General features: G+C 45.4%; 1 protein-coding gene across 4 annotated transcripts in view; it reads right to left on the bottom strand.

Moving 5' to 3' along the window:
* MPND (MPN domain containing) overlaps positions 1-23,791 on the bottom strand; it is a 465,474-nt gene that overhangs the window by 278,876 nt on the left and 162,807 nt on the right. For all 4 annotated transcript variants that reach the window (XM_073594914.1, XM_073594905.1, XM_073594923.1 and 1 more), the window contains 2 exons: positions 9,605-9,835; positions 8,942-9,047 (listed from right to left, as the gene is read on the bottom strand). In XM_073594914.1, the coding sequence (XP_073451015.1) occupies positions 8,942-9,047; positions 9,605-9,835 (337 nt within the window). The remainder of the gene's footprint in view (positions 1-8,941; positions 9,048-9,604; positions 9,836-23,791) is intronic.

The following is a 23,791-nucleotide window of genomic DNA, read 5'->3' as shown; positions in this document are numbered from 1 at the left end:
CCGGACAGTCCAAGATATACTGGCTAAACCTCTTCCATTCCTTCCTAAATTTATTATTTTTTTAAATTATATTTTCTTTTACAACCATATCATAATATCTGGGTCTGCGATTGTGCGGATTTCGCTGTTGTCCCCACCAGGATGGCTCGTCGGCGTTCCCCGACACGGAAAGGCCTCCGATTCCATATGCTGGGGACGGAGGCTTTTCCTCAGCAGCTCTGTTGCGCATGCGCCCGACCCTGTGTCTCGCGCCGGCGCATTGGGAACCTCCCATTTCCATTCTGTCAGGCTGCTCTGCTTTCGTGTCGGCGGCCTCTGTAGACGTCTGACGTCACCGCGTTCTAGGACGCGCTGGCGTTGGACGCCGCTCTGGCCGAGGATCCACGATGGGCTGGCTTCACAGTGTTTATGCACACAGCTGATTGTCTTTAGGAACCCTTCACCTATTTCCAATCCAAGCTTCTCATTCCCACCTGAGCTTTTATTCATTCCTAACGCTATTGATTGGTTGCTTAGCTTACCCACCCCTCAAACACTAGGTATATAATCTTAACCTAACACATACACCCCTCTGCTACATAGCTGAGAGGAGCTCACTTTCTCTGCAAGGTGTTTCAGCGCAACCAACCACTAAAGGTCAGTTATGGAAATTAAATTCCCTTTTTTCTTTCTAATACCTATGCCCCATTGAGACTTGCTCTCTTGTAAGAGGGTATATATTTATATACTTTGATTTTGTTACAAGATACAAAGGAAGGACCTCTTTTTTATAGCCCAGTGTTCCTTACTAGACATTTTCCCTCCATTGCTTTTTTAGACACACACCAAGTCTGTCTATCAGAGGTGGCTCTTGTGAGCCCTGGCCTGCCGTCTTTTTTTGGTGGTGACATCTAAGCTGATTCTGCACAGCACCTATGACTTCTTTTCCATCCTTCTAATAACAACTACTTCGTATGTCAGTGATTTGCGAAAAGCAAATTAACCCCTTGGACCCAAGGATATGGGAGCCCATCTCTCTACATTTCTATGTACAATATTTACAATGAAGAGACAAATGCTCTGTGAGTATACATACACATATATATTTGTTCGGATTGGGATTTCATGATGTCCTTGTGCCTTGTTGGAAGACAACAGTCTCTTAAACTCTTAATTGAATCTCTTTTATGTTATATGTAGGTGCCAACATATTTACTTACACATACTTATGTATACTTTTCCATTTTTAGAATCACATCAAACTGCCTCTTTGAAACCCCTGAGGAAGGAAACATACATTATAGAAAGAACTGAGTCTTTCTATTCCGAAACATGTAGGGTGCCTTGTGTTGTTTTATTTCCACTCCAGTTAGCTGACCTTTGAGTCCACTGGGGTGGCTTATCGCAACACTCTAGCAGTTGGATCACAATCAATCATTGTCTTCTTCACCTTTTTGATCTTATTGATTCTATGATGCATGTATTTTGTATATTTTGTAAACAATAAAACTTTTTGATAATTTTTTAATATAATCTCATTGTACGCTATTTTGTACCTATAGATTTTTTCCTGGTGATATACTGCCCATAATATCCCCCTTTGGGGCACATACCTATTTTGGTTTTCTTCCTTATACATGGGATGTGGCAGAAACCCCCAGGAAAAACCCAAACACTGGTTCCTCCATATTTTTTCTATTTCTTTTCACAGAAGGCCATTCTGGCTCTCTACCAGCATGTGGAAGGCAATGTCTTGGCCTCATTGGACAGGGCGGTCAGCAGTAAGGTGCATATTACTGCTGACTCATGGTCCAGCAGGGATGGACAGGGACGTTACCTTTCTTTCACGGAGCACTGGGTAACTCTGCTGGCAGCTGGGAAGGATGCAGGACAGAGTTCAGTATTGTTGGAGCTTGTTCCGCCACCACGCCTCCAAAATGCTAGTGGTGATTCTGCCACAGCTCTCTCCTCCACCCCCTCCTCTTCTTCTTCCTCTATGGCCTCTTCCTCTGCAGATTACTCCTCTGAACCAGTGGTGCTCCGTAGGCGTTCAAGGGGCTACGCAAGCACTCAGGCAAAAAGATGCCATGCGGTGCTTGAGTTGGTCTGCTTAGGGGACAGGAGCCATACTGCGGCAGAGATTCTGTCAGTTCTGCAGGGGCAGGCTCAGAGGTGGTTGATGCCACACCACCTTCAGCCAGTAATGATTGTATGCGACAATGGCACCAACCTCCCCTCGGCCCTCCGACAGGGACACTTGACCCATGTTCCCTGTTTGGCTCACGTCCTGAATTTGGTGGTGCAGCGGTTCTTGAGCAGGTACCCGGGTTACAGGATCTCCTGAGGCAGGCCAGGAAAGTCTGTAGTCATTTCCGCCGGTTATATAATGCCGCTTGGCTGGCTGACATTCAAAGAGAATGCAACCTGCCCAAGAACCGCCTCATTTGTGACATGCCCACCAGGTGGAACTCAACGTTGGCAATGCTGCAGCGGCTGCACTCGCAGCAGATGGCCATCAATGAGTACCTGTGTGAGTATGGCACCAGGACAGGGTCAGGGGAGCTTGGCTTTTTTTTCACCACACCAGTGGCTACTGATCAAGGATGCATGCACTGTCCTGTCACCATGTGAGGAGGCCATGAGGATGGTGAGCAGTGACAGTGCATGCATCAGTGATACTGTCCCTCTTGTCTTCCTGTTGGAGCACACGCTTCATGGAATAATGGACGGGGCACTTGAGGCAGAACAGCGGGAGGAAGTCGGAGGACTTCCTTACCTCTCAAGGCCCCCTTTATCCAGATACTAGTATTCCTGTAGGCCCACCGATCACACAGGAAGAAGAAGAGGAGGAAGAGGATTGTGTCAGCATGGAGGTGGAGGATAACACTCAGTATCAGCAGCAGTCTTCAAGGGATTGTTTTCAGTCCCCAGAAACCCATGGAGTTGTACGTGGCTGGGAGGAGGTGGTTGAGGATAATGTGATCTTTAGTGACCCAGAGGACTCAGGATCGAATGCCTCTGCAAACCTATGCTGCATGGCCTCCCTGATCCTGCAAAGCCTGCGAAAGGACCCTAGGATTCGTGGTATCAAGGAGAGGGATCAGTACTAGCTGGCAATCCTTCTTGATCCACGTTACAAGGGTAAGGTTGCAGAACTTATCCAGCCTTCGCAGAGGGAGCAGAGGATGAAACATCTTCAGGAGGCCTTGCAGAAAGGTTTGTGCAATGCGTTTCCAGAGCCTGGGAGGTTACAATTTCCTGGTTCTGGACAACGTGTTGCTGAGGCTTCGTTCAGTCACAGAAACAGCGGTGGAGAAGGTGGCCAGCTGACCGATGCCTTCAGGCAATTCTTCAGTCCTCAGCGCCCAGGTCTGATCGGTTCCAGCAACCATCGCCAGCGTCTGAATTATAGGGTGCAGGGATATCTAGGGGCAAGATCAGACTTGGAGACCTTTCTACCAGAACATCCCCTGGGTTACTGGGTCTTGAGGATGGACCACTGGCCAGAGCTTGCTCAATATGCAATTGAGCTACTGGCCTGTCCTGCATGCAGCGTTCTTTCTGAATGCACATTCAGTGCTGCTGGAGGCTTTGTAACCGATCACAGAGTGCGCCTGTCCACAGGCTCTGTTGATCGGCTCACATTCATAAAAATGAATCAGTCTTGGATCACCAGCTACCAAGCACCTGATCCTGATGTAACCAAATTATTTTTCTATGGATGTGGGATCCCTTGAAGACTGCATATGCTGAGTGACTATCCTATTCCTCCTCAATTTTCATGATGATAGCTTCTAAGAATATTTTCGGTTCAGGGCACCGCCACCACTACCTAAGGTCCAATTTTTCTGCCCCTGTTTAACAGGGGCGTGTAATTACCATTTTTGATCAAATATTTAACAGCAGGGCTCGTTCCTGCGCTCAGCAAGAGTATCTGTGAGAGGTTGCAGTGTTGTAGCACCACAACCACTGCCTAAGGCCCAATTTTTATGCCCCTGTTTAACAGGAGCGCATAATTACAATTTTTGATCTAAAATTTCACAGCAGGGCCTGTTCTTGTGCTGAACAAAAGTATCTGTGAGGCTTTACAGTGTTGTGCCACCACCACCGCCTAAGGCCCAATTTTTCTGCCCCTGTTTAACAGGGGCATGTAATTACTATTCTTGATATAATATTTCACAGCAGGGCCCATTCCAGTACCCACCAAGAGTAACTGTGAGGGCTTACAGTGTTCTGGTACCACCAACACCTAAGGCCCAATTTTCCACAGAGTGTATAGGGCAGGCCGTACAGTATATACAGGCGGTCCCCTATTTTCAAACATCCGACTTACAAATGACTCCTACTTACAAACGGAGGGAGACAACAGGAAGTGAGAGGAAATCTACCCCTAGGAAGGGAAATTCTCTCCTGTAAGAGTTAATATGGGAAAAAGGTGATTCCCCACTGATGCTTTATCACCAATCCTTGTTTCCCTAATAACCCAAAATTTTCAAAATTCCATTGTCATTGGGACAGAAAGTGAGGTGAAATCTTCCGAACAGGGGCACAGACAGCAAAAAAAATGTTACAGGGGTGATGATAACCCTTCCCTATGTTATCCAAAAAGCTTAAAAATAGATTTTTTGGCTGGAGCTACACTTACAAAATGTACCTGTTCCAAATTACAAACAATTCAACTTAAGAACAAACCTACAGTCCCTATCTTGTTTGTAACCCGGGGACCGCCTGCATACTGCTGCTGTTCAGAGTATATAGGGCCTGGGGGCCCAACGCCCATTTTTTGTTTTAATTTGGGTGCGGGGTTCACCTTAATATCCATACCAGACCCAAAGAGCCTGGTAATGGGCTGTGGGAGGCAACATTATATTACAGCCGCAAGCAGTTTTAAATGACTTTTTTCCTTTAGAAATGTCATTTTGATGTCATGGTTACACAATAGAGTTTTGTCTGTCAGCTTATCTGTCTCCATGTGTTCATCTCTAGAGACCAGCTGACTCTCACCTGACTGCTTTTATAATCTCTCCTGTAGCATGGCTCCACCCCAGCTCCTATCAGAGAACTCTATATTAACCTCTGCACTGCAGGCCAGCCCTGCTGATCAATCTTTGTGTGTTTGGCTTCTTGTTTCCTGCCTGCCGTGTGCTCTACATTTGTTTCTGTTACTGACCTTGGCGTGTTCTCAACTATTTCTGTCTGCTCGTGACCCTGACCTTTGGCGTGTCCTCGACTATCACTGTTTGCCTGTGACCCTGAACCTTTGGCGTGAACTCTGTTGTCCTTGTCTGCTTGGCTTATTCTCTTACTATCCCTATCTTCCTATTGCCTACTGTGGGTGTGAGCTGGGGGTCGCGACCTGGAGCCAGTTGCAGCCCAGTTCATCCTCACCACTAGAGGCTCTGGTGAACACCTGCTGGCTCTTAGACTCCGCGCCCTAGGGAACCTTACGCTCTAACCCCGGTGGGAACCATGTTGGTGTTCCAGCGGCCCTGCCTTCCGTACCACCCTGACTCACATCCGCAGTAGTCAGCCATAGGGTCCACTACCTAGCGGTGTACTCCTGATCCCAATGATGTGCATCTGTCACCTAGCCTCAAGGTGACCTGACATTTGTGCAGGGACTGTTCTAAACACGGGAAAAATACGCCACTTTACAGGCATACTATAGACACTCCCCAGGCATGATATTTAAAGGAATATTACACTTTTATTGTTTCACTTTAAGCATTATTAAAATCACTGCTCCCGAAAAAACGGACGTTTTCAAAACTTTTTTTTGCATCAATACATGTCCCCTGGGGCAGGACCCAGGTCCCCAAACACTTTTTATGACAATAACTTGCATATTAGCCTTTAAAATAAGCACTTTTGATTTTTCACGTTCAAGTCCCATAGACTTTAACGGGGTTGTCGCGTGTTCACACAAATTTACACATTTTTGGTTTGTTCGCATGTTCTGCCACGAGCCGAACCAGGGGGGTGTTCGGCTCATTCCTAGTCTTGAACTATGGGATTTAGAGGACTTTTTAAAATGTCTGGTGGAAACAGATCTGAGAGATGCAGTGTCTTGTAGCAGCTCTATCTTTTCTCCTGCCTTTTTTTTAAATCTTTTTATTGGTGTATAAAACATAATACACATACAGACAAACACTACATGATAGTAGCCTACCACAACTTCCAAAAGGACCCACGCAGGGGTGCATTGTATGGGGTACATTGCATTGTAACATCAGGTAACGTACAGAGTCGTGGCTCAGCATATCAATATAACTAAGTCGGCTCACGCTCACTTATAAAAAACAGCAATATCGTGACCTGCAACAGAGAGGGATGGCAGGAGGAACTAGTGATAGCCTCAACTTGAAGGGGGACACCCTCTTAGCTTATGTATTACTTAATCAGAGGATGGAGTAGATGGTTCGGCTAGCCATTTGGCTCATAGTCTATCATATTTTTTAGGGCAACCTCTATGATAATAAGTGTCTTTGTAAAGGGGTAATACATTATTGACATGTGTTTTATATAGAGAGAGAGAAGGGGGGGGGCCTGTTTTTCCAACAAAGTGTAATAATTTTGCTAGCATAGAAGAGAAAAGGTCCATTCAAAGTTCTCTCCGCCATCCTGGGGACCAATTCTTCCACCAACCCCAATAAACAAACCTGCGGTGTAGGGGTTATTTCTATGCCCACTATTTCCTGAATTACAGATATTACTTGCATCCAATATGCACTGATTACGGGGCAGGTCCAGAAAATATGTATGTAGCCATCTGGAGTCTGGGTACATTGCCAGCAATCCGAGGACAGAGAGGCTTTCATTTGATGCAACCTTTAAGGGGTGATGTACACCCTATAGGCAATTTTATAATGTATGAGACGGTCCTGTAAGGAGACAAGAATTTTAAATGAGAAATCCCACATGTCCTCCCAATCCTCAGAGTCCAGCCCTAGAATATCATGTGTCCAACGCTGCCGGATCATCGACAGTTCAGGGGAGGAAACCCGAAGAAGGTGTGCATATAGGACAGATGTAGGTTTTGTTGTGCATTCATAATGCACAATCCTTTCTAAATCAGGCTGAACCACTTGTGTGTCATTAGGATATATTTGGCTCTTGAAAGCATGGGATAACTGTAGGTACCGAAATAAGTAGCAGGACGGAACATTATTATGGGACATGAAATGATCAAACGAATATTTTGGAAATTAATTTAATTCTATATTTGGCCCATATTTTGGGTTCCGGTGAACCATTATGCGTAAAAGTGAGGTAGAGTGGGATTATTCCACAAGAGAGAATTTGGAGAGACCGCAGATCGTGGGTACTTTTCAAGACCCAAACCTGCTTTCCAGGCCGAAAGGTTGTACGCATGGAGGGAGTAAAATCATATGGAGCCTTAAGGCCCCACAGGGGTACATTTGACAAGGCTTCCAGGGATTTTAGGTTGTCCCCAGAACAGTAATAGAGGGGAAATTTTCTAATAGAGGTTTTAGCTCCGGTCATGCTTCAGGGATTCTGTCATTTTGGAGCGATTTCCCCTCACTTCCTGTTTTGTCTATGGGACAGGAAGTGAAAAAAACTTCTCCCCAATGGAACATAGATGGCAACAAAAAATTCTGACAGGTTATAACCCTCCCTTGCTCTATCCAAAATTTTAAAAAAGTAGAGAGTTTTTACCCGTCAGGTTTCTGTTGCCATCAGTGTTCCTTTGGAAAATTCTCTTTTTTTCACAGAAATATTTTATTGAGATAAGCAGTTACAAACAAGTATGGTTGTTTTAATCAATATAGCAGTGGACAACAGGATATTGTATTTGGTACAGTGTGCAAAGTTCAAGACAACAGAAGCAGAAACGTAATTACAGACAATTTGCAGGGGTACAAAATAGAAGGCAGTTAGCTGCAGACAGGTGCTACACATAACTGAGACCAAGGGTTCTTTTGATATTGGTTTGATATCCATTCCTCACTTAGTGAAGCTAACTCCCACGGTTATAATAATTAATCCAAAGGATGTCACTCCAAATGAAACATTTCATCACATGAAAAAACTATGAACTTATTATAGTTTTATTAAAAATACAGTTATGTTAAAAATTGATTCAACGCATGTAAAAAGATAAAATAACCTACAAAACAATGTTTTAAAATAAATGGATAACCTAAGAAAATTATAAAAAATTCTAAAAAACTGAGAAAAATATAAAAATAAAAAAATGAATGAATAAAAAAATGAAAAAATGAAAAAAATTTAAAATAAGAAATGTAAAAATTTTTTTTAGAAATAAAAAGAAAGAAAATGAAAAAAAATGAAAAAAATATTTTTTTTTTACACAAAATAAATAAAAATTAAAAAAAATTCAAAATAAAAATAAAAATAAAAATGAAAATAAAACTGAGGAGAAATCAAGATAAAAATAAAATTAAAATAAAATGAAAAGAGAAGTAAAGTAAACAGATCGGATATAAATGAAATAAAGGAAAAATCCGTTACAACCAAAAATTACCAATTTGACAGAAAACAATTGAGGTAAAGTTCGATATTTAACCCCAATGGACTCATTGTTCTAAGACGATGAATCCACTGGGTCTCGTTTCGAGAGATGGCCCTCTTGAGGTTACCTCCTCTCCAATGACCCTCAATTTTGTCTATACCACAAAATGTCAAACCACTCGGATCCCTCCCCATGGTGGAGTCTAAAGTGGTTAGACAGACTGTGGTGTTTGTAACCTTTCCTAACTCTGTTAGCGTGTTTGCGAAGTCTTACTCCTAATTTCCTAGTGGTTCTGCCCATGTATTATAACCCGCATGGACATGTAAGAAGGTATGTTATATGGCCAAGTCCTTAACAAGTATACATAGTAAATTTAAGCAAAGAATAGAAAAACTTTGTTTTTATTCACATGTACAAACATCTCTAGAATCATGGTCCAAGTTGCCCAATATAGTACATAATTCTTACCCTGTGGTTTATTGCTGTTAGTAGGTTCCAAGTTAACTATCTTTCCAAATCGAGAATCCAGTTCTTCCTCTTCAAGTTCGTCTTCCTCCCCTTCACTTAATGGGATCTACAGGAATCATATGTTTGTTAAAAGAGAAGTATGGGTTTGTTTGTTTTTTTGATTCATGCTTACCTAGGTGGATGCAGCAACGGAACGATGCTGCATCTTTCCCCCCTGGCCCCTCTACACTGAGAACCAAGCGATCGAACACCGCCGATCACTTGGTTCTCACAGCTCCCTGAGCAGAGATCTGCTGAGTGTCAGTCACAGCTCTCTGCTCTGCCCCCTCCTGGCTCACTGGAGCGCTGGATTGTGTGGGGGGTGGGGACAGCTGGCTCAGTCTCTCAGTGGCTGGCTGATCGGCTGAGCCTGTCCAGGGATCTGGTGGATCCGGACTCCGTGGTCGTAATGGCGCGGAGCCTGGACCGACTTCTGTGATGTCAGTAAAAAGCGGACTTCAGCCCGCTTTCTCGCTAAAAACGGGTCACAGGAGTGCAAAACAAACTGCACTCCTGTGATACATAGGAGAAGTACAGCCAAACAAGCTTTGGCTGTACTTCTCCTTTAATATGCATATAGTACACAATACAAGTTTAAAGGATAGGCACCCAGGTCATACTTACTCCTTCAGTACCTGAGCCATGTATTTGATTCTGTCTCAACCAGGCAGTTTTGTACTGGTCTAATTTCTGTCCTTTGTATCGGACAGAAGCCCATCCACAACCAGACTTCTTGGCAGGGTTAACTAGTCGTTTGCAGTGTGTAGCCCATGCACTTGGAGAATTAAATGCTTGTCCACTCTCTTGCCATATAATTTTTCCATCTTCTAAGAGATCGCCAAGGAACTTTCTTCCCTGGAAGTTAAAAAATTAAGAAAATTGGAATTAATTAATTGTTTGTGTGTGTATGGTGTGTTTTCTAATGGATCAGTCCATGCAGACATATTCATTTTTAAGTGTCTCTTGAAGTATTACTAAACCCAGAACCCTGCATTCACTATATCTGGTCTCCCACAATACACTGAACATGGAAATGCAATTATTTAAGTAAATATAAACTGCTAAATTCCTTTTCTCATCAGCAGTATATAGCAGTCTTGCAACTTCTATCAGACTGGATAAAGCTTGTAGAAGGAAATTTCATTCTCCTCTGACTGTCCTATGGGGTTGCATGACCCCTGACCCTCTGTCTGTACAGTGCTGATCACATGCACCCTCCCAAAAAAAACTAAGAAAAATTCTAGCAATATACACCAAACTGAACATGTGCAGAGTTTTCATTTAGTCATTCCTCATTTCCTAGCCTCCTGCTTTGACTTTTAAGGAGTAGCAGCAGCACACTACTGGGGACACCCCTGTGCTCTCCTGTAAGTAAGTATAGACTAAGGTTTACAAGCTTTGTGCCAACCAATAAAGCACTGATTGCCTTAGAGGGCTAATCCTACTTCCTTAGGTATAACTAATGCCAAAACGTTTTTGTTGTTGATTTGGATAAGGTAGAGAAGAATTAGAACTATTTGTTTATGTTTACTATTATCATCAAACGTGAAAGTGAAACACAATCCCAAATTTTAGGTTGTCCCCGGAACAGTAATAGAGGGGAAATTTTCTAATAGAGGTTTTAGCTCCGGTCATCCTTAAAACAATCAGGGATTCCCTCATTTTGGAGCGATTTCCCCTCACTTCCTGTTTTGTCTATGGGACAGGAAGTGAAAAAACTTACATAGTTACATAGTTACATAGTAGGTGAGGTTGAAAAAAGACACAAGTCCATCAAGTCCAACCTATGTGTGTGATTATGTGTCAGTATTACATTACATATCCCTGTATATTGCGGTCATTCAGGTGATTATCTAATAGTTTCTTGAAGCTATCAATGCTCCCCGCTGAGACCACCGCCTGTGGAAGGGAATTCCACATCCTTGCCGCTCTTACAGTAAAGAACCCTCTACGTAGTTTAAGGTTAAACCTCTTTTCCTCTAATTGCAATGAGTGGCCACGAGTCTTATTAAACTCTCTTCTGCGAAAAAGTTTTATCCCTATTGTGGGGTCACCAGTACAGTATTTGTAAATTGAAATCATATCCCCTCTCAAGCGTCTCTTCTCCAGAGAGAATAAGTTCAGTGCTCGCAACCTTTCCTCATAACTAAGATCCTCCAGACCCTTTATTAGCTTTGTTGCCCTTCTTTGTACTCGCTCCATTTCCAGTACGTCCCTCCTGAGGACTGGTGCCCAGAACTGGACAGCATACTCCAGGTGCGGGCGGACCAGAGTCTTGTAGAGCGGGAGAATTATCGTTTTATCTCTGCAGTTGATCCCCCTTTTAATGCATGCCAATATTCTGTTTGCTTTATTAGCAGCAGCTTGGCATTGCATGCCGTTGCTGAGCCTATCATCCACTAGGACCCCCAAGTCCTTTTCCATCCTAGATTCCCCCAGAGGTTCTCCCCCCAGTGTATAGATTGCATTCATATTTTTGACACCCAAATGCATTATTTTACATTTTTCTACATTGAACCTCATTTGCCATGTAGTCGCCCACCCCATTAATTTGTTCAGGTCTTTTTGCAAGATTTCCACATCCTGCGGAGAAGTTATTGCCCTGCTTAGCTTAGTATCGTCTGCAAATACAGAGATGGAACTGTTTATCCCATCCTCCAGGTCATTTATGAACAAATTAAATAGGATTGGTCCCAGCACAGAACCCTGGGGGACCCCACTACCCACCCCTGACCATTCTGAGTACTCCCCATTTATCACCACCCTCTGAACACGCCCTTGTAGCCAGTTTTCAATCCATGTACTCACCCTATGGTCCATGCCAACGCACCTTATTTTGTACAGTAAACGTTTATGGGGAACTGTGTCAAATGCTTTTGCAAAATCCAGATACACCACGTCTACAGGCCTTCCTTTATCTAGATGGCAACTCACCTCCTCATAGAAGGTTAATAGATTGGTTTGGCAAGAACGATTCTTCATGAATCCATGCTGATTACTGCTAATGATATCATTCTTATTACTAAAATCTTGTATATAGTCCCTTATCATCCCCTCCAAGAGTTTACATACTATTGATGGAACATAGATGGCAACAAAAAATTCTGACAGGTTATAACCCTCCCTTACTCTATCCAAAATTTTAAAAAAGTAGAGAGTTTTTACCCGTCAGGTTTCTGTTGCCATCAGTGTTCCTTTGGAAAATTCTCTTTTTTTCACAGAAATATTTTATTGAGATAAGCAAACAGTTACAAACAAGTATGGCTGTTTTAATCAATATAGCAGTGGACAACAGGATATTGTATTTGGTACAGTGTGCAAAGTTCAAGACAACAGAAGCAAAAACATAATTACAGACAATTTGCAGGGGTACAAAATAGAAGGCAGTTAGCTGCAGACAGGTGCTACACATAACTGAGACCAAGGGTTGCAGCAGTGAATTTAAAACATTCCAGCCTAAAAGAGAAGAATGGTAGGGAGGAGGGGCAGGAGAAAGGAGGGAAGAAGCTGGAGAGAATATGGAAAAGAGGAGGAAAGAAAGGGTGGAGGGAAAAATGGATGGAGAGGGGGAAGAAGGAATGGGAGAGTGAAGAGAGACCAAAATATATAACATGGATACTGTATATTCAAACAAGCGCAGAGTCACATGTGCCTTAGTGTCAGAGAGCTCACCTCGGTAGGCAGAGTGCTGCTCGCGGTGGTGTGCGTTGGGGCGCGCCGGCACGCGCTGGCGTGCGCGTTCCTGTTGGTCCTGTCGCGCGCGCTCCTTGTGGTACTGGTATGCATCTTCCGGTCAGGCCTGGTGTGTGTGCCGGTGTGCGGGTGCGCGTGCGTGGGCATGTGCGGGTGCGTGTGCCCGTGCGCACGCGCCGCTTGGCGCCAATCTGTCTATTTAAGCTGGCCTCACTCTCTGATCAGTGCTGCCTGATCAACAGCTCTGCCGTTCCTTGTACCTGTTTCCTGTGCCTGTAAACCAAGATCTCCTGACTAACCTGGCTTGTTTCCTGGACTCCTCTGAACTCTGCCTGCACCTGACCTCTGGCCTGTCCGACTATTCTTCTGCCTGCTCCCTTGTACCCCGTTGCCTGCCTGTTGCCGAACCCAGCCTGTCTCCTGACCACCCTGTTCAGTCTTGTTGCCTGTGTTCCAGCCTGCACCTTGCTGCTTAAGGATTGCTCATCTACCTGCATCTGGACTCTATTACCAGGCTCCCATACCACTCCGTACTCCTGTGCTTCCTGTATACTCTACCAGGGGCCACGAGTCGGACGCGTTAGAGAGCCTACCCTCTGCCCAAGCGGACTCACCGGTCTGGTAAGTGAGAAGTCTGATACTCAGGAACCTATCCAAGCTGACCATATTTTGTCAAAATTCTTAGGACAGTTACGACTTTCGCAGGTCAACTGATTCAAAGGTAATACTACGTTGATGGCTGCACACAAGGAGGATATGGTATGAGGTAGAGGAGACTTCCACTTGAGAAGTATCTCCCTACGGGCATAGAAGGAGGCAAAGAAAACAAACAGTTTAACATACCGACCCAGTTCTACACCAAGCTAGTTCATGCGTATTAATAGCATCCAGGACAGAGGTCCAGAAGAGCTGAAGCTTAGGGCATGTCCAGTCCATGTGATAGAACATACCCTCTGCAAGTTAACATCTAGTACACAAGGAACTAAATGTAGGCTATATGGCGGCCAAGGGAACAGGAGTATGGTAGGCCCTGTGAAGAAATTTCACTTGAATAAACCTATCTGGCTGAGACCATTTTAGTAACATAGTAGCTTAAACACTCGTCCAAGTCCCTTTCTGACACTTCTGGCAGATCAGCTTGCCATTTGAAGAGAGCAGTTTACTCAGTTTTACAGAGTGTGCAACAGAGAGTCGAAGGAATATTGATGACAGGGGTTTCCCCATTGCCCTGAATGTCAAGAGACATTCCAGGGGGTCAGATTAAATGGTGATAGAAGCGGGGAATTGCAAGAGCACCACATGTCTAAGCTGTAGATATCTAAACAGCATTCTATTGGGCAAGGGAAATTTTGCCTTAATTTCTGCAAAGCTCCATAGTCTACTACTGCATAAAATGTGCTTAAGGCCTGCTACCCCCGTAGTGGCCCACAAGTGAAGGTTGAGTAGCAACTCTGATGGGGCAGAGTAGGATTAGCCTTAAAAGTATTAGGCTCATAATATTGCTTCCTCGCTTCCAGAGGACGATGGTGGTCCCCATCAGACAAGTTAGTGCAGGGTAGGCATAAAGGCCCAGAAAAACCAAGTTAAAGGAAAATTCCCTTTACTTCCTGTCCCATAGCCGAAAAAGGAAGAGAGTGGAAATCTCCCCAAAGGGTCACCAGTTCCCCCACCGGGGGTCTGCCCCACTATTCCTGTTCTGGGGCAATCCAATATTTAGGATTTTCTTTCAGATTCACTTTTGGTGATAATGGTAAACACGGCAAATACACAGCTTCCCAACAAGGGCACAAGAAGCAATAACAACCTGACAGGTATTCTAATCCCTCTCCACTCTAAAAAAAAAAAATGCCTGTAGTTATACTTTGAATGTAGGTGCTACTGCACAGAGGATTTACTGATAGCACAGCAGCGATTCCTTCTCAGGGATAGTGTAAGCAATCTATTCATCTGTAATGAATCGAGCAAAAGGATGTGATAAAATCCTTGGTGTCAGTGTCACGTTTACCCCTAACGCAGGTGATCAGACACTATAGCTAGCTTCTGTGTTCTTCACCTATATTAGCCTCCTCTACCATAGGGCAAGCAGGCCTACAAGTACTCAGTTTCACCCAGGACTTATACACAATTCTATAGGGCCTGGCTACCATGCCAGGGCATGCGCGAACTGAGCAAAGCAAACAGTGATTATACACACTATCAGAAGCATGAGACTGCAGGCTTGGCTGGCTTAAATTAGGTTTGGTCTCCACCCAGAGACTTGTCACAATTATTCACCTTGCAGGTGGACAGACAGACAAGGAGACTGCCACAGCCAAAACCAGGATGCTGGAATGAGGAGCAGGAGGGCTAGACACTCCTGATATTACCTCTCTTCTGAAGAGGGGCCCCTGGACCTTTAGAAACATTTTGGACATCCAGCACAGGGCTATCAGGCTGGATAGCAGGTGACATAGTTACATAGTTACATAGTAGGTGAGGTTGAAAAGAGACACAAGTCCATCAAGTCCAACCTATGTGTGTGATTATATGTCAGTATTACATTGTATATCCCTGTATGTTGCAGTCGTTCAGGTGCTTATCTAATAGTTTTTTTAAACTATCGATGCCCCCTGCTGAGACCACTGCCTGTGGAAGGGAATTCCACATCCTTGTTGCTCTTACAGTAAAGAACCTTCTACGTAGTTTAAAGTTAAACCTCTTTTCTTCCAATTTTAATGAGTGGCCATGTGTCTTGTTTAACTCCCTTCCACGAAAAAGTTTTATCCCTATTGTTGGGTCACCAGTATGGTATTTGTAAATTGAACTTGACATGTCACTGGAGTTAAGCTGGATAGCTGGAACACAGGCTGGATGTAGAGTGGCTTGCAGAAAAGGTTGAAGGCGCCACCTGGCCAAATGAGGCAGTCTTTCCAAAGGATGGATGGAGCCTCTTAGACAGGTTTGAGCAGATGTAGATGCAGTAGGGTGAGGCCAGGTTACTGAAAGTCTCCAATGTAAAAAAGCAGGAGGCTCAATTGGCATGGGCTGGACCAAAAACTGGTACAGAGGCAGACTGAACAGCATCGGCAGGTGTAGAGGTAGCAGAATTTAAGGACAAGTTAGCCTGGATATGCGTACAAGGGTGTTTAGAGAAAGGTAGGGGTAAGTTCAGAGGTCTTGACTTTTGAGGAATTCGAGCAAATATAGGTTTTGCAAGCTTTTACATAGGAACAGAAGTCCTTATAGAGAGAGGGCTACCAAAGCCTGTGAGAAACCAAAGAAAACGTTTTAATAATCCCTGGGTGCCCCACCATCTTAGTGTCATGTGCTTCTGAAAGCCCTTTAAGCCAAAGGTGGAAGGAAACAAACAGCTTTTCAGGGGGTAGATTGGGTGGATGTCAGGGCTAAGCTCACCCTTCCTTCTCTGGGCTGGCCGCTCAGCTGTCGCCTAATTGCCCGCTCCTATCTCTCCACAGTGACTCACTTGTTGATGTTATCCTGCTCGTCAGTCCTCACTACTTAAGCCATCCAGCCCAGATGATCTCTGCCTTCGCCTTTGTCAACATCACAGAGACTATCTCCGGAATTCCTGTTAAAGACTTGCTTGGCTGACATTCCTTCTGGTTCCAGATCCTGCTTATTGTTCCACTACGCTGTTCCCTGGCTTCCTGACTTTCTTTGTTTGTTTGACTATCCTTTCCAGTTACCGAACTTTGGCTATCTTTTGACTACCTTTGTTTTATTTACTTTTATTATTAAACAGGTGTGATTTAACTGTACTTCTGTCTCGGTCTGATTCATGGTTTTTGACAGTAGGCGAAGGCCATGAATTCAGAAGATGCAGTCAATCCACTTGTTGGTAATACTTTTTCCAGATTGGATGAGCAGGATCACCGCATGGATCAGTTTGCCATGGCGTTACAAACGCTCCTGAGTTACACGGCTCACCAGGAATTTCCCACTGTGGCTGCTCCAGTACAACTTGTGTTGCAGGCCGTCCCTGCTGCTGCTCCAGTCTCTGTGCAGGCACCCCCTCGAGTATTACCACTATAAGAGGTATGTCTGGTTCCGCTCCGCTTCCCCAACGATTTGGGGGAGATCCAGTCCAATGCAGAGGGTTTCTCAACCAGGCTGAGATATACTTTGAGATGTTGCCCCAAGCGTTTCCCACGGACAGAAGCAAAGTAGGTTTTGTGATATCTGTGCTTTCTGAGAGAGCCTTGGCCTGGGCAAACCCTCTATGGGAGACACAAAAACCTGTTGTCTTGAGTTACCCTGAGTTAGTGGCTTCTTTTAAAAGGGTATTTGATGTTCCCGCACGCTCCGCTTCTGCTGCCAAGTGCCTCATGTCCATCAGAGTACAAGAATTGTTGCCGGTTCCGTACTCTGGCAGCAGAGGTTGCTTGGAACAATGAGGCCCTTGTGGCTGCTTTTTCTCATGGTCTCTCAGATACCATCAAGGATGAGATATCAGACTGAGATATACCCACTGAGCTGGAGAAGTTGATCACGTTTGCCATCTTCTTTGACCCCAGACTCAGAGAAAGACTCTCATTTAAGGAGTGCTTGCAGAAGCCACCTGTACATTTGTCTCTGAGCTTTGCAGTCCCACCCTTGCCTCCCTCACCTCCTATGCCTCCTGGTCCTGAGTCGGTCAGTGAAGATAAACCCATACACCTTGGCTTCACGTGTCTCTCTGCGGATGAGAACCCTTAGAAGGAGGGAGAGATTGTGCCTTTATTGTGGCCAGGCATGTCACTTTTTGAAGTCTTGTCCTACCCGCCCAGGGAATGCCCGAACCTTGAGGTCCTGTCACGGACAGACCTTAGGTGGCGTTGTTTCGTCCCCAGTTATCCAGAAGGATAAGCCGCTGGTTTCAGTTACCCTTTCTTGGGCTGAGTCTTCCGTCGAGATACAGGCTCTAATCGACTCTGGGGCGGCAGGTCTGTTCATTGATGCTGCCTTTGTATCGAAGCACACGATTCCTGCTGTAGCTGCGTGACACTCCACTTGCCATTGAGGCTCTTGATTGGAGACCTCTACATCCTGCCCATGTGACTCATGAAACTGTTCCATTGTTCATGGTCATAGGGGCTCTTCACCATGAGATAATCCAATTCCAAGTTATTTCCTCACCTAAGTTTCCGCTGGTTATTGATTATCCTTGGTTACAAAGACACAACCCCTCTTTTGATTGGCTCTGTGCTGAGGTTCTCTCCTGGTTGCCACAATGCAGTAAGACATGCTTCCAGAAGGTAGCCAAGGTCCTGTGCACTTCTTCACTCTCCTCCCTGCCTGAGTACCACGATTTTAGCGATGTCTTTGACAAAGGTCAAGCTGGTAGTTTGCCTCTACACCGACTGTATGATTGTGCAATAGACCTTCAACCTGGTGCAATACCCCCTCGTGGCCAGGTTTACCCTTTGTCGGTCTTGGAGGATAAGGCCATGGAGGAGTATGTTGCAGATGCACTTTCTAGAGGTTTCATCCAGAAATCCTCGTCTCCTGCTGGTGCTGGTTTCTTCTTTGTGAAGAAGAAGAGTGGTGAACTGAGACCTTGTATTGATTATAGGAGTCTCAATCATTTCACAATTAAGAATGCCTATCCAATTCCGTTGATTACAGAGTAATTTGACCGCCTCAAGGGAGCAACGGTTTTCACAAAGCTTTATTTGAGAGGGGCATACAATCTCGTGAGGATTAAGGATGGCGACGAGTGGAAAACTGAGTTTAATACCAAAACATGCCATTCTGAGTACCTCGTAATGCCTTTTGGCTTTTGTAACGCCCTGGCAGTTTTCCAGGAATTTATTAACGATGTCCTCTGAGACTTGTTGCAGTTATGTGTGGTGGTTTATCTCTACGATATCCTCATATTTTCTAAGTCCCTGGAGAGCCACCACACAGATGTCTGTTGTGTGCTTCAGAAACTAAGAGAGAACAATCTCTATTGTAAATTAGAGAAGTGCAAATTCCATCATGAACAGGTTTTCTTGGCTTTGCCAGCTATTATCGGAAGTGTATTCGTAACTTCTCATCTCTGGTCAAGCCTCTGACTGATATGACCAGAAAGGACCCACAGAGTTGGTCTCCCCGGAGTTCATTAAGGCCTTTGAGAGTCTCAAGGCTGCCTTTGTTTCTGCTCCTGTGTTGGCACATCCTGATCCTACGTTACCTTTTATCTTTGAGGTTGGTGCTTCTGAGACAGGTGTTGATGTCCTTCTGTCTCAACGTCCTACCTCTGAGAGCACTATGCATCCTTGTGGCTACTTTTCCAAAAAATTGGCACCTGCTGAGTGCAATTACGAGATTGGTGACAGAACTGTTAGCGATCGTTTTAGCTCTGAAAGAATGGAGACATCTCCTCAAAGGTACCACTGTGCTGGTTCTCATTCTTACTGACCATAAGAATCTCACATTCTTGTCTGAGGCTAAATGCCTCTCTCCCAGAAGGGCTTGATGGGCTCTTTTCTTGTCTAGTTTCAATTACATTTGTCTCATTCTTACCCGGTACTAAGAATGTAAGGGCTGACGCTTTGTCACAACAATTTTCCTCCACTTCCAAGATGGAGTTGGTTCCGGTTCCTGTGATTCCTCCTGATCATAGTCTGGCTACGGTTCGCACCAGTCTCACTTCTCCTTTGGGTGACAACATTCTTGCTGCTCAGGTCCATGCTCCTCCTGAGAAATCTTGTGACCGCTGCTTTGTCCCAGAGAGTCTCCCTACTGCCATGCTCCAGACTTACCATTCTCCCAAGGCTGCTGGCCACCCTGGGAGGAATCAACTCTTTTCAGCCATCTCCCAACAATTCTGGTGGCCTAGTCTACGTGCTGATGTAACCGCCTTCATAGCTGCCTGTTCCGTGTGTGCTCAGAGTAAGATTCCACGACACCTTCCAGTGGGCCTCCTACAACCCATACCCAATGAAGAGAGGCCCTGGACCCACCTGTCAATGGATTTCATTGTGGAGTTACCCAACTCCCAGGGTAACACAGTTATCCTTATGGTGGTTGACGAAAATGTCTCATTGTATTCCACTTAAGAAGTTGCCCACTTCTAAGGAACTGGCTTCCATTTTTTCTCGGGAGATCTTTTGCTTACATGGGCTACCTAAGGTGATTGTCTCAGACAGGGGTAGTCAGTTTGTGTCCCGGTTCTGGCGAGCCCTTTGTGCATAGTTGGGAATTCAGCTTGCTTTCTCCTCTGCATATCACCCGCAGTCTAATGGGCCGCAGAACGAGCCAATAGTCCTTGGAGCAATTCCTATGTTGCTATATTTCTGACCATCATAACAACTGGTCAGACCTCTTACCATAGGCAGAGTTTGCTCATAATAGTGCCTTGAATTCTGCTTCCCGATTGTCCGTGTTTATGGCGAACTATGGTTTCCAACCTTCCGTGTTGCCTGACATTTGTTCCGCAGAGTATTCCTGCATTAGAGGAGCATCTCCGTGGTCTTTGTTCCACTTGGGCACAAATCCAGGAGTCCAGGAGGCTTTGGGACATGCTAATGATAGGTACAGACTCCATGCTGACCACAGACGCCTGCCTGCGCCTTCCTATCAGGTTGGGGACAGGGTCTGGCTGTCATCTCACAACCTCTGACTTCATGTTCCCTCTCTGAAGTTTGCACCTCGGTTTATTGGGCCATTCCGTATTCTTCGCAGGATTAACCCAGTGGCTCTCCTTTTTAAAACCTTTGGTCTGCAACCGCTTTACCATCTCGGTGCCTCGTCCTCACCCTGTACAGGTTGAGAACCATGAGGTGTATGAAGTACAGCCCATTGTTGACTCCCGTAGGTTCCATGAGCGCATACAGTACCTGGTGCATTGGAAAGGGTATGGTCCGGAGGAACGCTCTTGGGTATCATCCTCGGATGTACATGCCCCTGTCCACCTCTGTGATTTCCATAGACGTTTTCCCCTCAAGCCTGGTGGTCCTCCGAGGGGGAGGGGTCATTGAGGAGAGGGTACTGTCAGGGTTGGGCTCAGCCCTTCCTTCCCTGAGCTGGCCGCTCAGCTGTCAGCTAATTGCCAGCTCCTATCTCTCCACAGTGACTCACCTGTTGATGATATCCCAATGTCCGAAGAAATAAGGTTTTTCCCGATTTTTCGCCGCCACCTGCTGCCGCTAGAGGTCCGTGGCTGGCGGAGACATTGTCTCCGCCAGCCACCATTTTTAAGAAGACCAGGAACATGGCTGGGTGGCTACAATAGAGACGGAGCTCCTGCGTCGCTGCCCTCCCTCCGCTCCGCCCACCCCCACCCCACTCCGCCCCGCTGCCGGTCTGTTATGGAAAGGGGCGGGGGTTCTATTGTAACCACGCGGCCGGTGGAGACACTATTTTGTATACCCCCCTGGCCCCTGTTCTGTAAGTAGACAGAACAGAGGACACCTGAGGTAAAGGGGGCTCCACTGGGGACATCTGATGTAAGGAAGGGCACCGCTGCGGACACCTGATGTAAGGGGGGGCACCGCTGGGGACACCTGATGTAAGGGGGGCACCGCTGGGGATATCTGATGTAAGGGGGGCACCGCTGGGGACATCTGATGTAAGGGGGGCACCGCTGGGGACATCTGATGTAAGGAGGCTCCGCTGGGGACATCTGATGTAAGGGGGCTCCGCTGGGGACATCTAATGTAAGGGGGGCTCCGCTGGGGACATCTGATGTAAGGGGGGCTCCGCTAGAGACATCTAATCTAAGGGGGGCTCCGCTGGGGACACCTGATGTAAGGGGGGGCTCCGCTGGGGACACCTGATGTAAGGAGGGGCTCCGCTGGGGACATCTGATGTAAGGAGGGGCTCCGCTGGGGGCACCTGATGCAAGGACGGGCTCTGCTGGGGGCACCTGATGCAAGGACGGACTCTGCTGGGGGAACCTGATGCAAGGATGGACTCTGCTGGGGGCACCTGATGCAAGGACGGACTCTGCTGGGGGCACCAGATGCAAGGACGGACTCTGCTGGGGGCACTTGATGCAAGGACGGACTCTGCTGGGGGAACCTGATGCAAGAACAGACTCTGCTGGGACACCTGATGCAAGGATGGACTTTGCTGGGGGCACCTGATGCAAGGACGGACTCTGCTGGGGGCACCTGATGCAAGGACGGACTCTGCTGGTGGCAGGCGACATAGCAGGTGACACGCTCAGGGATTCCACTGATTCGGCATTATGGTGAGTTGAATGATTTCATTTTAGATTACAATGTAATAATAGAAATAATGCACTTCAATCATCCTGACACCATTAACAACCATGATGCCGGGATGATTGAAGTGCTAACACCAGGTGTTTGGAGTATCTTTATCTGCTGATTGTTAAACTTTCTAGAATACACATATTTCTATTGTTGTGTAGGATCTGGGGCTGCTGTCCCTCCATCCCTCTTCCCCCCTTTCCCCCTTTCCCTCTTTCCCTCTCCATCCCTCATTCATCTCAGACTCTAACCACACCCCTTTGAGCCACGCCCATTTAAGCCACGGCCACTATTTTGCATAAACCGCGCCCATTTTTCGACGCGGCACACGCCGCATTTTTATTTTTACCTATGCCACATCTACAAATGCATGCCCCACCCCCTAATTATGATAAGGTTCCGCCTACAGCCAAAAAAGTGTCCCGAAATTTTTTTTTACAATGTTGGCAACTATGAAAGTATATAACAAAATATATCTAACGATCTAAAACAAAAAATAAAAAACACTGCCATCTAGTGTTAGATACGGAAAATGCATTGAAATCTAAAATCAACAATTATTAATAAAACAATTCACGTCCCAATCGACATTCATGCTAAAAGGAGTATAACATTTGAGGTCATAAATCCAGCGAGTTTCTAGCCGTGAGATTTCCCTCTTGGTCATGCTTCCTCGCCAGTGAGGGTTAAATCTATCTCTGGCGATAAAAGTAGTTCCTGCAGAATTATATTATGACACTCTAAATAATGGCGAGAGACACTATGTTTGGGAAAACCCTTTTTTATGTTTGCTATGTGTTCATTGACCCTAACCTTCATTGCTCGTATCGTACGGCCCACATACTGTAGGCTGCATGGACAGATCAATAAATAAACTACATTTTGTGAAGTGCAGGTGATAAATGTTTTAATATCGTATACCCTGCCTGTAGTATTGGGCTTAAACTGAGATATCTTCCTGTCCTTATTCTCATTACAAAGGGAGACATTGCAGTTGCGGCATGGAAAGTAGCCTTTAGATTTCTGAAAAAAGGAAACCCTATTAGGGGCATCTAATATATTAGGAGCTACCTTAAGCCTGAGAGGAGGAACTCCTCTAAAGATGAACCGTGGTCAATCAAGGAGCACTGGACCCAAAATGTTATCATTTTTTAGGACCCCCCAATGTTTGGTCATGATTTTTTTAATATCATAGTGTTGATGCGAGTAGGTTGTGACCATCAAAAAATTATAGTCATTCTCTCCGGGTGGAGGTTTTTTTTGCCACTAAGGATAGAAGTCCTATCCATGTTCCCCATTTCTTTAATGTTAAAGTCTAGGTCAGCCACCCTATAGCCCTTTTCAATAAACTTATTTTTCAGAATCAAAGCTTGTTCAAAGAAATCTTCACTAAGATTACAATTTCGCCTCAGGTGTAAAAATTGACTCTAGGTACAGTTTTTAGCCATGAAGGGTGATTGCAGCTACCCTATCCAATATATCCATTTTTATCTGTACTTTTGAAAAAAGTAAACCTATTGATCAAACCATCCCTGATCTCAATATTCAGGTCCAGAAAATGAATCTTATTGGTACTACTCTCAAACTACAATGAGATACCCAAAGAGTTCTCATTCAGTTGCTGCATAAAGGTAGAAAACGACATCATGTCGCCATCCCACAAGAGGAGGATGTCGTCTATATATCTTCCCCAGAAGACCAATTCCGGTCTCCTATTAGAATAGACGACATCCTCCTCCCATTTGGCCATGAAGAGGTTAGCCATGCTTGGTGCAAATTTGGCACCCATGGCAACCCCACTATTTTGGAGGTAATGGGTCCCTCCAAACCAGAAGTAATTGTGGGTCATGGCGAACCTCAATAGGTCCAATATAAATTCTTTTTGGGAGAATATCAAACTGGTATCTCCATTCAAAAACATATCCACAGCCTCCTGGCC

This window comes from Aquarana catesbeiana, linkage group LG01, assembly GCF_042186555.1.
Source record: "Aquarana catesbeiana isolate 2022-GZ linkage group LG01, ASM4218655v1, whole genome shotgun sequence".
Taxonomy (NCBI): Eukaryota; Metazoa; Chordata; class Amphibia; order Anura; family Ranidae; genus Aquarana; species Aquarana catesbeiana.
The sequence above is the reverse complement of the archived record's forward strand: the minus strand, read 5'-3'. Positions and strand labels throughout refer to the sequence as shown.